Here is a 16,976-nt window from a genome sequence, read left to right as displayed (position 1 = left end):
CTCAGGAACAAAATCCTTGACATTATTTTTACCATTCAGTCTAGGCATGTACAAACAAACCCATGCTGTAAATGATGAAATTGAAATTTTAAATGAAATATTGACAAATGCCTTTTTTTTACGTCACGTCTAAATCATTTGTTATTCCATCTCAAAGAAATGGAGCCACCACTTTAACATTACACATTAATACATAATGCTAGGGTTTACTGTACCTGCATAGTTGTCGGCTCAACCTTTCGCTTCTTCTTCTGATTTTGCTTATTGGTTCTGGGATACACCGTCAGTTGATCAAACCATCTATAAAAGTGATAAAATACTTTCATTATTAAAACATTGTGCTGTCAGATTATAACCAAAATAAGTGTCAAAAATGTAGACATCGCACAAGGCAACATTTGAAATTATTTCTAACCATCCTGAATTGTGAATGTATATACAGCAGATCAAGAGTAAACAAAATTATATTTTCTACTTGCAATTAAATTCTAATATGTAAATATAGGCTGACATTTGTTTTCATCTCCTGTAAATACTGCATTATAAATTCATAAGTCTGTAATACTATAAACATTGCAAGTAAATTTGACAGACTGAAATTACACCATCTCTATTGAGGAGCTGCAGCGTCACTCAAGAAAAATATTACATTGTTGATGTGGATGCACGCACTTTATTGCAGATGTACATTAAGTCCAGCAAATTAGCACCAATCATTCAAGGAAACAACCAGCCACTGCCAAGCTTTTTCAGGCCAATGAGTGTGAGATCATCCTTGAGCATTAAATGCCAGCTCGGGCATTAACATTATGTGTGCACAGCCTGGCAAACTGATTATAATACTATACCATTGATGCCTTTACAAGCAGTCAAAACCAGCCTGATTTTATTCAGTCCTTGAACAAACATTGTCAAGTCAAACTGAAATGCAAGAAACTTGCGAGCAGAAAAATGCTACAATTGAAATCACGAGACAGATTAAAGTGGGCGGAACCCCAGCCTGCCGAGTTCTGCCTGTGGGTCAAAAGGGCAGAGCACCAGAAGCCAGTGAAGGAGAGACAACAAACTTGCGAGCAGTGAATCCAGCAGTAAATCAAAAAGACTGTCCGAAAAGACTGCCGCGATAGCCAGAAAAGGCAAGCAGGACTGATTTTTCTACAGACCCGATTGGCAGCCGGTTTTTCACCTGTTAAAGACCAAAACTGTTAAAGACCAAAACTGATAAAGACCTAAACTGATAAAAACTAATCTGCCAAAATAAAAGAAGGAGAAAATAAAAGGTGGAAAAGAAGTGTTTGGTCTGAGTGAATCCAGTTCATCATTTCGGGGTAGATAAATCAAATCCCTTTCAAGCGGGGAAACTGCACAAACAGTAGAAGACTTGACAGTGAAAAACCGGGCGGGGCCAGGATATCTGGAAACCTGGAAAAAAGACAGTTAAGTCAAGATAAAACATGGCTGATGAAGTTGCTGGAAAGTCAGCTGAGCAGCTCAAGCTGAAGAGGACAACAGCAAAACGGGCATTCTCTCGTCTTGTTAACAGCATCATTAGGAACCATGAAGAAATGTCTGAAGAGGGGCTCAGGAACAATTTCAACAAACTCATGCAGGAGGCCGAAAAGGTCATGGAAGCCAATGACGATGTGGAGGCTGGACTCATTGCAGAGCTGGAGGCGGAGCTGGACGCAGATGAAGAAACTGTGTTAACTGAACAGCAAAATGCCGACCTGGCAAAGACTGCAAAGGAGTGTAAGTCGAAACTAAAAGAGGTCAAAGGGCTCATCCAGGACACTCTATGGGCAAACTTTGGAAATGTTGAATTATCCATCTCACTACAGACAGCAGATGGTGCATGTGAACTTGCTGCTGCCACCGCACCATCAAATAGCAACCAAGAAGCATATGAATTCATGCTTAACCACCTGCAGAAACTGGTACAGACTGCAAAGGAGACGTACAGTCGGTGGAAACGTTGGGTCCCTCTGGATGAGCAAGAGAGCTTCCAGAAACACCTAAGAACACTCGAGCTTCTCGTCCCCAAGCTGGTTTCCAGGAAGGCTGACTTCATACAGGCAAGAATAAAGAAGGACGCTGAAGGATTAGCACAAGCGGCGAAAGCTTTCAATTATCCTTCACCAGCCATCAGACTGAGGCCCACGGCCCTTCCTAAGTTTACTGGAAACAAGCGTGACTTTTATAGATGGAGGAAGGATTGGGAAGCACTGCAAAAGCAAGGTGAACCCACTGGATCAAATGAGGTGAAGAAGGTTCAATTGCTGGACAGTCTGGAGGACAAAATTACAAGAGACCTCCGCCTCACAAGTTATAACACTGCAGATGATATCTTTCGTGTCCTAGAGAACCGGTTTGGAAATCAAACAGCTATTGCTATTGAGATAGTGGAGGAGCTTCAGGGAATCCCACCTGTCAGAGGACATCAGCCACGTAAAATAGTGGAATTAATTCAAGCTGTGGAAAAGGCGCTTAATGACTTGAGCGATCTCGGAGACACAGGCGCCATTAAAGATCCACTGATGACAAAATCAATTGAAACAAAGCTTCCAGAAACCCTTAAGAAGGAATGGCTGGTTTATGTAGCTGACAAGAGGAATGGTGTGGCACCAGAGAAACGGTTTGACAGTCTCTTGTCATTTCTCAAAGAGCAGGAGAGCATATACGAACAGCTCGAGCAACTGAGGGACGAGGAGCCGAGTAGAAAGGAAACTCGGACTGAACCAAGACATGCCAGAACCAAGTCTACCAAGTCAGAAAATGACCACACAAGTTGTGTAGTCTGTGGGGACATAAAGCATAAAAGGAAGCTGTACTTCTGCAAGCAGTTTCGAGGGCTAAAGCTGACAGAGAAAAGAGCTGCAGTAAAGAAGTTGGGAGCATGCAAAAAGTGTCTTGAAGTCCATGATGATGGTTCATACTGCAAACCTGCATATCTGTGTAAAAATCTAATCTGCAAGGATGAACAAAATCCTGAGCATCATTTTTATCTGTGCCCCAATTATGAGATGAGGAAAAGCAGTGTGGATCAGAGAAGGAGTAAATTTGGTCCAGAGGAAGATAAAAGCAAGAAGAAATATACAGTGGACCAAGAGGAGTTTTTCAGCAAACTTCCACCAGAATTGGCAAAACAATGCCGAGATGTGTTCTCCAACACTGCATCAAGAGCCTTCAACACTGCAAAGCATCAGCCAAGCCTCCTAAAGGAAGGTGGACTGCAAGAGCATCCAGTGATTATGATGCTTCTGGAGGTCATAGCAAATGCTGGACAAAAGGTTGGGACATTAATTGACTTGGCTTCAGATACCAACTACATAACTCACAAGGCTGCGAGTAGACTGAACCTTAGGAGTGAAGACATCACGCTTATCGTCCATGGAGTTGGGGGGATGAAGGTCCACGTCGAGACGAGGCGCTACCTTCTAAAGATCCGAGTGAAGACTCCCAAGGGCACACTCAAGTCGCACCAGTTAGTTTGTTATGGATTGGACAGCATCGCAGATGTTCACAAACATGTGACACCACAGCAGCTGCAAAAGTTCTTTCCAGACGTCCCACTTGAGGAACTTGTGAGACCAAAAGAGATACATTTGCTCATAAGCCATAGAGAAGGTCAGCTAGCGCCTCAGAGGATTAGAACTGTTGGAGATCTCATTCTGTGGGATGGACCACTGGGAAAGACTGTTGGAGGTTGTCATCCTGAGCTGTTTGAGAAGCTTACCATGTCAGCCCACATGTCCAAAACACACTTCGCAAGATCAATGAGAGCAGCTGCTTTAAAGTATGAGGAGCTCACTGCCCCGGTCCCTGAGGAACTTTCACCAAACGGACAGGTCGCCGTCAAAGTCCAGAAGTCACGTACATCAACCGCCAATCGGGACTTCTTGGATTGGTGGAAGTGGGATAGCATTGGAGCAGCATGCGAGCCAAAGTGCGGGGGTTGCCGCTGTGGAAACTGCCAGCCAGGCGGAAAAGAAATGACTCTTGCTGAAGAGAGAGAGCTCGAAGTGGTAAGGGAAGGCCTCACCTACGTAACAGGAGACCGTCACAGTAAAGACCCACATTGGCATGCTAGCTATCCCTGGTTGGAAGACCCAGCTTCTCTACCAAATAATAAAAGTACAGTGGAAGCCACATTTCTCAGGACGGAGAGGCAGCTATCCAGAGAACCTGAATGGAAAAGTGCCTACACAGCTCAGGTGCACGACATGGTGGACCAAAAGGCTGCAATCAAATTGTCCGAAGACATGATTGCAAACTGGAAGGGACCAGTGTGGTATGTGAGTCACCTTATTGCTCCAAACCCCCACTCTGTCACAACCCCAGTGAGACTAGTGTGGAACAGCAGCCAAAAGTGCAATGGTGTCAGCTTAAATGATTTGCTGATGAAAGGTCCAGACGTCCTCAACCAAATTCGCGCCGTCCTCCTCAGATTCAGAGGCGGAATCTATGCTGCTCTGGGAGACATAAAGAAGATGTATAACTCAGTCTGGTTGGAGGACCGTGAAGTACACTTACACAGATTCCTCTGGCGAGATTCCGAGGACGAGGAGCTGGGAGAGTATGCTATCACAAGAGTGAACATCGGAAACAAACCTGCGGGGTGCATTGCACAGTTGGCAATGCGTGAGACTGCTAATCTTCCTTCTTTTACCCACCTCAAGGATGAGCAGCAAGTACTCCAGAAAGACAGCTATGTTGACGACATCCTCACATCTCACAACAGCCTCGACCAGTTGAGAATCATCACAGCAAATGTGGAACGAATCCTAAAAGCTGGTGGGTTTGAGCTCAAGCCTTGGGTTCTGTCTGGCCAAAGTGGGAGGAAGGAGGACAATGATGCTTTAAAGAAAAGCAAAACAAAAAGCATGATCCTACCAAACCAAATGCATGATGATGATAACAAGGCACTTGGTCTGGGCTACATTGTTGAAGAGGACATGCTCCACGTTATGGTGGGAATCAATTTCTCCAAGAGAAAGAAAAAGATGCGGCTTGGTCAAAGCCTTCTACAAGAGCAAGTCAAAACTCAGACGCCAAATCCCCTAACAAGAAGAGAGCTTCTCAGCCAGGTAGCAGGGCTATATGACCCCATCGGCATAGTGGCTCCTGTTAAGCAAAAGGGAGCGATTCTAGTACGCAGAGCTTTCCAAGAAGCAAAAGAGGGAAGCTGTTCGGTCAGAGACACATGGGACATGGCACTCTCAGATGGACTCAGGGAGGATGCAATTAAGCTCTTTGAAGAGTACGAACAACTTGGAAAAGTCAAGTTCGTCAGGGCACTGACTCCCTCTTGCTCCGCAACTGAACCCTTGGGAATCACCTTTTCTGACAGAAGTGAGCACACCTACGGGGCAGTGATGTACGTGAGATGGGATTCAGACCATGGCCCAATTGTCAGACTTGTGGAATCCAAGGCCAAGTTAACTCCCTTGGACCACAGAGGAGACGCTGTTAAAGCAGAGATGTGTGGAGCAGTGTTCGCCTCACGTTTAAAGAAGTATTTGAGCTACACAGTCAAATTCAAGTGGAGAAGTGGTATCATCTTGTGGAAAGCCCTAAACAATCCAAAGTGGGAGGCCATCTCTTTGACAGGAGTCATTACAGTAAGAGAACGAGAAAATGCTCTAAAAGACATTTTTTGTGCTGCGCAATTGGGCACAACTTTCCCAAGCACCACAACAGATCGACTGGTAGCCTATAAAGACCAAGATTCTGGGCTGATGGTTTGTGGTGGCAGAGTGCAGAGCTTTGAAGAGGATAAAGTTGCTGTTCCCATCCTACCCGTTGATGCCTGGGTGTCCATGCTGCTAGCTCGGGAGGCTCACAGGGAGAGTCATGACGGAGTGGCTGGGACCTTGCTTAAAATGAGAAAAAAGGCTTGGGTCATAAAAGGAAGGAGAATTGCTCAAAAAGTTGTTGATCACTGCATAATCTGCAAGAAAGCAAAAGCAAAGAAATGTCAACAAGTAATGAGTGATCTGCCGCCTGAAAGAACTGAACATGCTGCTCCTTTTGAGTTTACAACAGTAGACCTCTTTGGACCCTACCACGTACACGATGACGTCAAGAAGAGGGTAAAACTCAAAGTCTGGGGAGTTGTCTTACTTCCAGTAGAAGAACAAGACAAAAATGCATCAGGTGACTAAGTTCAAACCCCCATTCAAAGTTTGACTTTAAAGCGTCGATCTCCCAAATGGTTCCATTGGAAGATCGAGTGGGAGGTGTCAAGTCAAACTGAAATGCAAGAAACTTGCGAGCAGAAAAATGCTACAATTGAAATCACGAGACAGATTAAAGTGGGCGGAACCCCAGCCTGCCGAGTTCTGCCTGTGGGTCAAAAGGGCACAGAGCACCAGAAGCCAGTGAAGGAGAGACAACAAACTTGCGAGCAGTGAATCCAGCAGTAAATCAAAAAGACTGTCCGAAAAGACTGCCGCGATAGCCAGAAAAGGCAAGCAGGACTGATTTTTCTACAGACCCGATTGGCAGCCGGTTTTTCACCTGTTAAAGACCAAAACTGTTAAAGACCAAAACTGATAAAGACCTAAACTGATAAAAACTAATCTGCCAAAATAAAAGAAGGAGAAAATAAAAGGTGGAAAAGAAGTGTTTGGTCTGAGTGAATCCAGTTCATCATTTCGGGGTAGATAAATCAAATCCCTTTCAAGCGGGGAAACTGCACAAACAGTAGAAGACTTGACAAACATTGAGTAACACACGTTGTGGGATACAAAACATTCGGCCCTTCGAGCCAGCACCGCCATTCAATATGATCATGGCTGACCATCTAAAATCAATACCCCGTTCCTGCTTTTTTCCCCATATCACTTGATTCCTTTAGCCCCAAGAGCTAAATCTAACTCTCACTTGAAAACATCCAGTGAATTGGCCTCCATTGCCTTCTGTGGCAGAGAATTCCTCAGATTCACAACTCATCTGTCCTTAATGGCCTATACCTTATTCTTAAACTGTAACCCCTGTTTCTGGCCTCCCCCAACATCGGGAACATTTTACAAGATCCCCTCTTATCCTTATAAATTCCAGTGAATACAAGCTCAGTCGATCCATTCTTTCATCATACGTCAGTCTCGCCATCCCGGGAATTAACCTGGTGAACCTACGTTGTACTCCCTCAATAGCAATCATGGACTTCCTCAAATTACGAGACCAAAATTGCACACAATACTCCAGGTGCGGTCTCACCAGGACCAGTACAACTGCAGTAGGACCTCCTTGCTCCTAACCTCAAATCCTCTCGCAATGAAGGCCAACATGCCATTAGCTTTCTTCACTGCCAGCTGTACCTGCATGCTTACTTTCAGTGTCTGATGTACAAGCACACCTAGATCTTGTTGCACCTCCCCTTTTCCTAATCTGATACCATTCAGATCATAATCAGATTTCCTATTCTTGCCACTAAAGTGGATAACCTCACATTTATCCACATAGTGCATCTGCCCACTCACCCAACCTATCCAAGTCACCCAGCAGCCTCATAGCATCCTCCTCACAGCTCACGCTGCCACCCAGCTTTATGTCATCTGCAAACTTGGATATATTAATTTAATTCCCGTCTAAATCGTTAATATATATTGTAAATCACTTACTTTACTCATCTGCCAAGACTTTGTCCTGCCCCCCCCCCCCCCCCCTCCCCCGACTCCATCAGATTGAAGATGGATTCTGACCAAAAACATCTCCTGTCCTTTCCCTCCACAGATGCTGCCTGATCTGATTAGTTCCTTGAGCACTTGGCATTTAGCTCTATTAATGTCGCTTGGAAAAATGTCACTAAGGAAGGAAGTTGTTTAGTTAAGTTAGAGACACAGCATGAAAACAGGTCCTTCGGCTCACCGAATCCACGCTGACCCCAAGGATCCCCCATTCACACGAATTTTATGTTACACCACTTTTTCAACAACTCCCTGGGGGGCTATTTTCCATGATGGACTGAACTCTGTTCACAACTCTCTGCAATATATGGTCTTGGGCAGAGCAGTTGCCAAACAAAGCCATGATACACCTCAATGGTGCATCTATAGAAATAGGAGAGTAATTGGAGATGTGTCGATACATGCAGAATACATATGCCTAACTTTCCATTATTGTTAATCGTGCTTAATTCATTGAAAAGGTTTCCGTGCTCTGCATTATCATATTTAACCTTCAAATTTATCACACATTTTAAATGTTATTTTCCCTCAAAATATCATTACTGCTATTTATAATAATTATTACCTACTATCAGCCACATTTCTGATTCTCTTACCGCTGATGATACGTCATAGGGGCCATTTGTTCCAACTAATGTTTATGCTGCATTAAGCCTCTTCTCATGCGTCTTCTTTTATACTTTTATACTTTTCTTCCTCATATGCTTGTCTAGTCGCCGTTTAAATATTGTACTATTTTCCTTAAATATTGGCTGCTGTAATAGAAAGCTCCAACTTTATCACCACTCTTCGGGGGGAAAAGGGAGAGCTAAAGAAATATATTGTATTTCTTCAGACTATCTAACATTAACGATTTCTACTTACGCTCTCTCCCACAAGTGGAATTGTTCTCTCTATATTCCCTCTATGAAAATGTATCATTTTGAAAACAACCCCCATCAATTTTCTTTTTTCAAGAGAAAGTGAACCTCTCTTTTCATCTGTTCCTGGAATACGAGTACTAGGCTGTGGGCCGAGGAGCTTTATTCCAGTGTTTCGTGATCCAAGTCACAGAACAACATGAAATGTTCACATATTGTGTAAAAAAATTATATAAATCACCCCTGAAACTCGTCATGAACAAGACTTGCACATTTTTGTAGTCCAATCAAAGCACATTTAACATTGAGTTGTCTGCCAGTTGGCCAATTACACGCTTTGTTTCAAGCTAGCACACATCATAGCTGAGAGGGCTTCACTGATGCCTGTTTTACTGGAGATTCCGATTAAGGTTCTTTGTCGTGGAAACTTGCAGCAGGGTAATTAATTTTAGGGAGAAAAGCATTAAGAAGTCTGAAAAATGTGCAGCTAAGTGGATAGAAGTGGAAGAAAGTCTTGAAAGCAAAGTCCCTGCTGAGCAAAGTTGTGAAACTTTGTGAATCAACTCAAACTGAAAGGTAAGATCTAAAGTCTGAATTTGTGAAAATTAATCTGTATGGACTTTAATTAATTTAATTGCACCCTTTATAATGTGAAAAAATGAGATTTGGAGGCTGTACATTCACTCATTCATTCACTCACTCATTCATTCATTCATTCATTCATTCATTCACTCACTCACTCACTCACTCACTCACTCACTCACTCACTCACTCACTCACTCATTCACTCACTCACTCACTCACTCACTCACTCACTCACTCACTCATTCACTCACTCACTCACTCATTCACTCACTCACTCATTCATTCATTCACTGATTCACTTATTCATTCATTCATGAAGTTGAGGGCCTAAACTATATGTATCAATAACAAGGTAAATTAAACATTTTCACTAATGCCAGCTTGTTGTAGAGTAATAAGTCTTAATCATCTAATCTCGGAACTGCCTGCGATGAAAAGGTGCTCCGATCGCGGGGCCTATGTATTTAACATAGTGAAGCCGCGGTCTCAATTAAAAAGCGGCCGATTCGCGAACGCGGAGCCGCGGATCTTCTCCGCGGGCGGGGGGGGGGGGGGGTGTACATAGTGCCGTCCGTAGCGGCCGTTTCCAGGAATACGGAGGAATATATCTATCTGGAATATATATATTATATTATTATACCTATATTACTATCTGGAATATATATAGGTATAATAATATATAATATTATTATACCTATATTACTATCTGGAATATATATAGGTATAATAATAAATAATATTATTATACCTATATTACTATCTGGAATAGATATAGTTATAATAATATATTATATTATTATTATATATATTATATTATTATACCTATATTACTATCTGGAATATATATAGGTATAATAATATATAATATAATATTTTTATACCTAAATATAATATTATTATACCTATATTACTATCTGGAATATATATAGGTATAATAATATATAGTTTAAATGGACTGCAACACGGAAATAGGCTGCCCATCGTGTAATATGGGCATTAGCCACTAGATGGCGCTTACTTTCCCAATCTCATTTTCTAATTAGTTTAATTAATTAATGTGCAACTTTCGGCAATGACGAGTTATGACTTCCTTCTCAATTATATTTCATCTAAATCTGTGGAAAATGTCATGTAGTTTGGTGACTTGGGTCACGAAAACTGATTTCTAGGCACATTTTTGATGCTCGACCCACAGCCTATACCTTGCAATTCTGAATTCATCCTTACAAATCTTATCTGGCACGTTTCCACTTCCCACTGCACCTCACCCTTTTGAACAATTATCTTCCCTGTTCTAACCTGTAAGTTAATGAAACACTGTGGTGGTTTTTGATTTTACATTAGACATTTTTCAACCCAGGAACAGATGTTGGCTTGCTACACACTGTGGCACTTGCTCAAAAGATAATTAAGTTCAGGTTGAATAGAGAACTTTTTCTGGGTTTTGATTAACTAACTCTATCATCTTTAACATGAAACATTGTTACAAGTATAAGATTAAATTGTGATATCAGGCTGCGAATTACTCAAATTTATTGAATAGTGCCTCAAAACCTATTTTAGAGTACTGCTGGTCAACAATTTTGATCTAATCAAGTATTGAACCAGATTCAACACAACTTCCCCATCTATCAATTATATTCCTCGGGGAATAAAGACAAGCACTTGGGTAATCTGTGGCACACTTTATAGTAAGAGGTGTATCTGTACTCCAAGATCCGTTGTTTTTCCAATGCACCTATGTAGTGTCAAGTCAAGTCAAGTCAAGTTTATTCGTCACATACACATACGAGATGTGCAGTGGAATGAAAAGTGGCAATGCTCGCGGACTTTGTGCAAAAAGACAAACAAACAAACAACCAAACAAACTACAAACAGAGTTAAATATTGTGGGCGGAAGGAAAAAGGTTCAGTAAAGTTAGTCCCTGATGAGATAGGAGTTTACAGTCCAAATGGCCTCTGGGAAGAAACTCCTTCTCAACCTCTCCGTTCTCACAGCATGGCAACGGAGGCGTTTGCCTGACCGTAGCAGCTGGAACAGTCCGTTGCAGGGGTGGAATGGGTCTCCCATGATTTTATTGGCTCTGGATTTGCACCTCTGGATGTATAGTTCCTGCAGGAGGGCAAGTGAAGTTCCCATAGTGCGTTCGGCCGAACGCACTACTCTCTGCAGAGCCTTCTTGTCCTGGGCAGAGCAATTCCCAAACCAGATGGTAATATTTCCGGACAAGATGCTTTCCACAGCCGCAGAGTAGAAGCACTGGAGGATCCTCGGAGACACTGAATTTCCTCAATTGTCTGAGGTGGTAAAGGCGCTGCCTTGCCTTACTCACGAGTTCTGCGGCGTGTGATGTCCATGTCATATCTTCAGAGATGTGGACTCCCAGATATTTAAAACAGCTCACCCTATCCACAGTATCTCCATTTATCCTCAATGGTGTGTACGTCCTCGGATGATGTGCCCTCCTAAAGTCCACGATCAGCTCCTTAGTTTTTTTTGATGTTCAAGAGGAGGCTGTTGTCCTGACACCAGAGTGCTAGATCAGCCACCTCCTTCTCATCGTTGTCTGAGATCAGGCCCACCACCAGTGTCATCAGCAAACTTGATTATTGAGTTGGAGCTGAACCTAGCCACACAGTCATGTGTGTACAGGGAGTACAATAGGGGGCTGAGGACACAACCCTGGGGCGATCCTGTGCTCAGGGTGAGGGACTTCGATGTATTCCCTCCCATCTTGACTACCTGGGGCCTGGCGGTGAGAAAGTCCAGGGTCCAGGCACACAGTGGGGTGTTGAGCCCTAATTCCAGTAGCTTCTCGGCCAGTCTGGTGGGGACTATCGGGTTGAAGGCTGAACTGAAGTCTATGAACAGCATCCTCACGTAGTCCCCCTTCTGGCTGTCAAGATGAGAGAGAGCGGTGTGCAAAACCTGGGAGACCGCATCGTCCGTGGATCTGTTCGGACGGTATGCGAACTGTAACGGGTCCATGTTGCGAGGGAGGAAGACGCAGATGTGTTTCTTCACCAGCCTCTCAAAGCATTTCATGACTACCGAGGTAAGGGCCACCGGACGGTAGTCATTCAGGCAGGCTGGGGAGTCATCTTTTGGTACCGGTACGATGATGGATTTTTTGAAGCAGGCAGAGACCACGGACTTGTCCAGGGAGAGGTTGAACATTGTAGTGAGCACCCGAGCTAGCTGCGTAGCACAGGTCTTGAGTACTCGCCCCGAGATGCCATCGGGGCCTGCAGCTTTCCTCGTGTTCACCCGTGTCAGAGCCCTCCTCACATCGTGCTCGGACAGTGAGAATGTGTGCACATTCCTCCCTTCAGCTTTATTAGCCAGCCCGCTGGCGGTATTGTCGATAGTCGGCAGACCTGGGGTGGTGTTGCCCATCTCGAAACGAGCGTAAAAGGAGTTCAGGTCATCAGCTAGGGAGGTGCTGGCACTTGCGGATGAGGGTGGGGTGCTCCGGTAGTTGGTTACAGTCCGTAGCCCCTGCCACAGACGTCTGGTGTCCTGCTGCTCCATCTGTGACTCCATCTTGTCCCTGTACCCCCTTTTTGCGTCCTTCACCGCCCTTCGCAGTCGGTAAGAGTAGTACAGTCTTGTTCCAAATACTATGACCTCCCCGCCCTTAACAAAATGTACTACATACATTAATTTTTGTTTGGCTCATCTACAAATATATTAAATGTCCTCCTGTAATCTATTATAATCCTCCAATATATTCATTCCTCTAATTAGAGAACATACCTCAAATTTGGTATGAACCACAAATGTATTAATTATATTATTGATGACAAAGCCTACATTGATAATATAAATTCTGACCAACAATATAGAACAATGTAACAAATCACCATCCACTTCCTTCATCAATAAAGCCAATCTGCACCCTTTTTCTGTTGACTTGAAACCTGCTAGCAATCTGCTGCTTTTCTCAAGATTCTGCATTTCTTCGATCTTTCCATTAGGTATCATGCGGACCCAAGGACCTTTTGAAAATCTCGATAAACGATATCTACCCGATTGATAGTGTCTATTCTCTATATTTTCAAATTATGCAATAAATTTAAATTTGAAGATGGTTTTTTTTCAATTGAAATGAATGCTGACCATTCACTGGACTGAGGCATAAGACTAAAGGGCCTGTCCCACTTGGACGTCATTTGCGCGTCACGCAGGTGGCGCGTGAAGAATTTGTGAATCCCAAAGTCCTGGGGCACCGCACGCGACCGCGTGTCACTGCCTATGTCACCATGCCTCGCCATGCGCGCGTCATGACGGGTAAAATAAGTCGCGTAAATGACGCGCAAATAACGCCCAAGTGGGACAGGCCCTTAAAGCTTTCAGTTTCTCACCAAGCAACAATGGCTGCAATACACATCACTTGATCGATGATCCATCTTACTTCCTAGAGATTGTCAGACACTCCCTCCAGCAAATCTTATTTTCCACTGCTCTCATTGACAGTCAATGACCTCATGCAAGCATTAAAGGCACTACCATCTTGCCAACTAAATTTTAATTTGCCAGGGAAATTTCCACTGTTGCATATTTTATTGATTGATACAAATACATCGATAGATGCTCCTGAACACATCATCAGTGATGTAACCTGGGGTCATTGGGTGTTTCAACATCAGACACCCTCACCCAGGCGACCCAGCCGTGGTTGATCAGACCACGACTTGTGTTCAAGTGGCATTCGCTCCTCCCCATGGACCTCCTCTCCTGATCCAGAGCCATCTCGAGGCCTTCTCCGCTGCCTCTGTGGTTTTCTTGATGGCCTTTCTCCTCGCCACTCCGTTTATGCCCAGTGCACTCAAGGTTTTGTAGAGCGATTGCCCTGCAAAACCTCTGCAGCCAACCTCGATGGGCATACACCTTGCCTTCCAGCCCTGCTTGCGGCAGTCTATGACCAGCTCTTCGTACTTGGCCATCTTCCTCTCGTGGGCCTCCTCCAGACGGTCCTCCCACAGCACAGTCAGTTCCAACAAAACAATGTTTTTGGTTGCCTCTGAGACCAGGAGGATATCTGGCCTCAGGGTGGTCGTGGCAATGTGCCGTGGGAACTTCAGCTGTTTCACCAGGTCTACGGAAAGCTGCCAGTCCTGCGCAGTTGCCAGGATTCCTGACTGATTCCTGGCTGCTGTGGTTCTTGGCAGCTGCACTCCGGCCTTCACGAAGGTGATCATCTGGGTGGTGGGGCGTTTTCGTCTGCAGCTGCTAATTCCCATGCTGATGGCTTCTGCAATGGGTTTAAGAACCTGGTCGTGACGCCATGTGTACCGGCCCTGCCCAAGAGCCTTTGGGCAACAGCTCAGGATGTGCTCCAACGTCCCCTTGCCTGAGCATTGCGGCAATCTGGAGATTCCGCTTTGCCCCAGATGAAGAGGTTCGATGGGCTGGGCAGGACATCATACACTGCCTGGACCAGGAACTTGATGCGCTGTGGTTCAACCTGCCAGAGCTCAGTCCATGTGACTTTTCAGTCCATGGCCTGCTCCCACCTTTTCCAGGCTCCCTGCTGCCTCAATCCAACAGCTCTGGTAGACCTCTCCTCCTCCACCACTGCCCTCACTTCCTCCTGGATCAGCCTGCGCCTCTCCTTCCCCTTGTTAAATTGGGGAGATGGGAAGATTTCCAGGCCAGCTCTTCCCCGAGTCACTGCTCCCACCAGGACTCTGTGGCGTATCCGAGATTCTGCTTGAAGCACGGCTTTGCCGGCTCTCCACTTCCTCCCAGTTTCCACCTCCACCCCTGCTTGGGGTCGCTGGAGTCCCTGTACAGCATCTCCTCTCTGGCCCGAATCACCTTAAACTCCTCCTCCAGGGACTTCAGGGGCAGCTGGAGCTTGGTGTTATTTCCGTAAAGGGCGATGCTGCTAAGGCTCCTGGGCAGTCCCAGCCACCTTCTGAGAAAGCTGCTGACTTTCCTCTCCAATCTCTCTACGATGGATATTGGGACTTCGTAGACAAGCAGTGGCCAGAGTATCCATGGCAGGATACCATGCTGGTAAATCCATGCCTTGAACTTGCCGGGAAGCCCCGACTGGTCCACTGCTCTCAACCAACTCTCCAGCTCCTGACAGGTTGCCTGGACAGATGCTGTATCCTTCAGGCTGCTGTTAAACACCTTGCCAAGACTCTTCACTGGCCTTTCGGAGACAGTTGGGATTGGTGTCCATTCGATGTTGAAGCGGAACCTGTCCATGACTTTGCCCTTCTTCAGCACCAGTGACCTTGATTTTCCTGGCTTAAACCTCATCCTTGCCCATCCAATCAGCTTCTCCAACCCCTGCAGGATCCACCTGCCTCCTGGCACTGACTCAGTGGTGACAGTCAGGTCGTCCATGAAGGTTCTGATTGGTGGTTGGCGCATTCCTGACTTGGTCCGAGGGCTTCGGCACTCTGGCTCAGCAGACTTGACAAGGCAAAAAGGATCACAGAGATGGTACAGCCTGTGATGATCCCAACCTCCAGTCTGTGCCACTCTGATGTTACTGACCCTGATGAGACTCCAGCAAATCTTATTTTCCACTGCTCTCATTGCCAGTCAATGACCTCATGCAAGCATTAAAGGCACTACCATCTTGCCAACTAAATTTTAATTTGACAGGGAAATTTCCACTGTTGCATATTTTATAAATAATGGAAAATATTTTGCATTATAAATTTTAATACACAGAATGTAACTAAACAATATTAAATCCAATTAGTTAATTTAATCATTTCATAATGTCTTGTATGTAATCAAAATCTTTTTAGAGGTTTGAAATCAATTTTGTTTCACCAATTTATATATATTTACATTTCCAAGGATGCTTCCAAGTATATATTTCCAAAAATATATTTCCAAGGGTGCTGCTACAAATGGAATCCCTTCAAAATATTATGGTATAATTAATCTTACAAACAAAAACAAGGACAATTCAGACGATGCTAGGCAGATGGCAAAAAACAGCTCCCCCGGTTAGTTGTTTTCAGTATTGACATTATCCAATGAGCTAGACTGCCACACGAGATTATGATGAATCAGTGGTTAAGAACTGTGCTGGGAGTGAGGATAGAGATGCCAAAGATAAAGACGGGTAACACCCTGCCATCTCCTTACTTAAACTCACAAGCACCAGCCTAAATAAACAAATTAGTTGCTAATTTCAAGGAACACTTATACTGTCAGGTCAATAAACGGGTGTTTCAAAGACCTGTCCCACTTAGGCGACTTTTTAAGCAACTACAGGCGACAGTTTGTCGGGAGTAGTCAGTCGCGCAAAATGTCGTAATGTCTTTCTGGTCGCAGCTAAGTTTTCAACATGTCGACAATTTTCAGCGACAGTGGGTTTGACGTAAATGAGTGTAGCTTGATTTCTCCTGACATAGGTGCTGTCGTAGGTTGTTGCCAGGATGACGTAAATTGTCGCCGGTTATGACAGTCGCTGGCAGTTGCCTAAAAATAATCGCCAAGTGGGACAAGCCCATAACTGTTTCAGTGCCCTGTACCCATCCCCCAGCCCTGAAGTCACTAAACTTCAAGGAATATATTTCCCGGCAATGAAGACGCACCTGCGTCGAAGACGCACCCCCATTTTGAGTTGCTAAATTTTGAAAAAAGGTTGGCGTGACAGGAACAAGGGTTTGGTTTAGTCAGTAGAAAGGAAGATGTGAAACACCTTCAAGGAGGCAATGAGGACCGGGGAGCCTCCAACTTCGCCTGTTCCACATTGCGCTGTGCGATTCAGGTCTGAGGGACGGGGACTTCCTGGCTCAGGGAGATCACATAAAGGGGAGAGAGAGAAAGATAGAGAGCCCAGGATGGAGCAGCCAGCCTTCCGCC

General features: G+C 44.6%; 1 protein-coding gene across 2 annotated transcripts in view; it reads right to left on the bottom strand.

Annotated features, from left to right (window-relative positions):
* LOC116988057 (protein outspread-like) overlaps nucleotides 1-16,976 on the bottom strand; it is a 298,795-nt gene that overhangs the window by 177,000 nt on the left and 104,819 nt on the right. For both annotated transcript variants that reach the window (XM_033044495.1, XM_033044494.1), the window contains exon 5: nucleotides 216-300. In XM_033044495.1, the coding sequence (XP_032900386.1) occupies nucleotides 216-300 (85 nt within the window). The remainder of the gene's footprint in view (nucleotides 1-215; nucleotides 301-16,976) is intronic.

Source organism: Amblyraja radiata, chromosome 26, assembly GCF_010909765.2.
Source record: "Amblyraja radiata isolate CabotCenter1 chromosome 26, sAmbRad1.1.pri, whole genome shotgun sequence".
Classification (NCBI taxonomy): domain Eukaryota; kingdom Metazoa; phylum Chordata; class Chondrichthyes; order Rajiformes; family Rajidae; genus Amblyraja; species Amblyraja radiata.
Note: the sequence above shows the minus strand (reverse complement) of the source record. Positions and strands in the feature narration are given on the sequence as shown.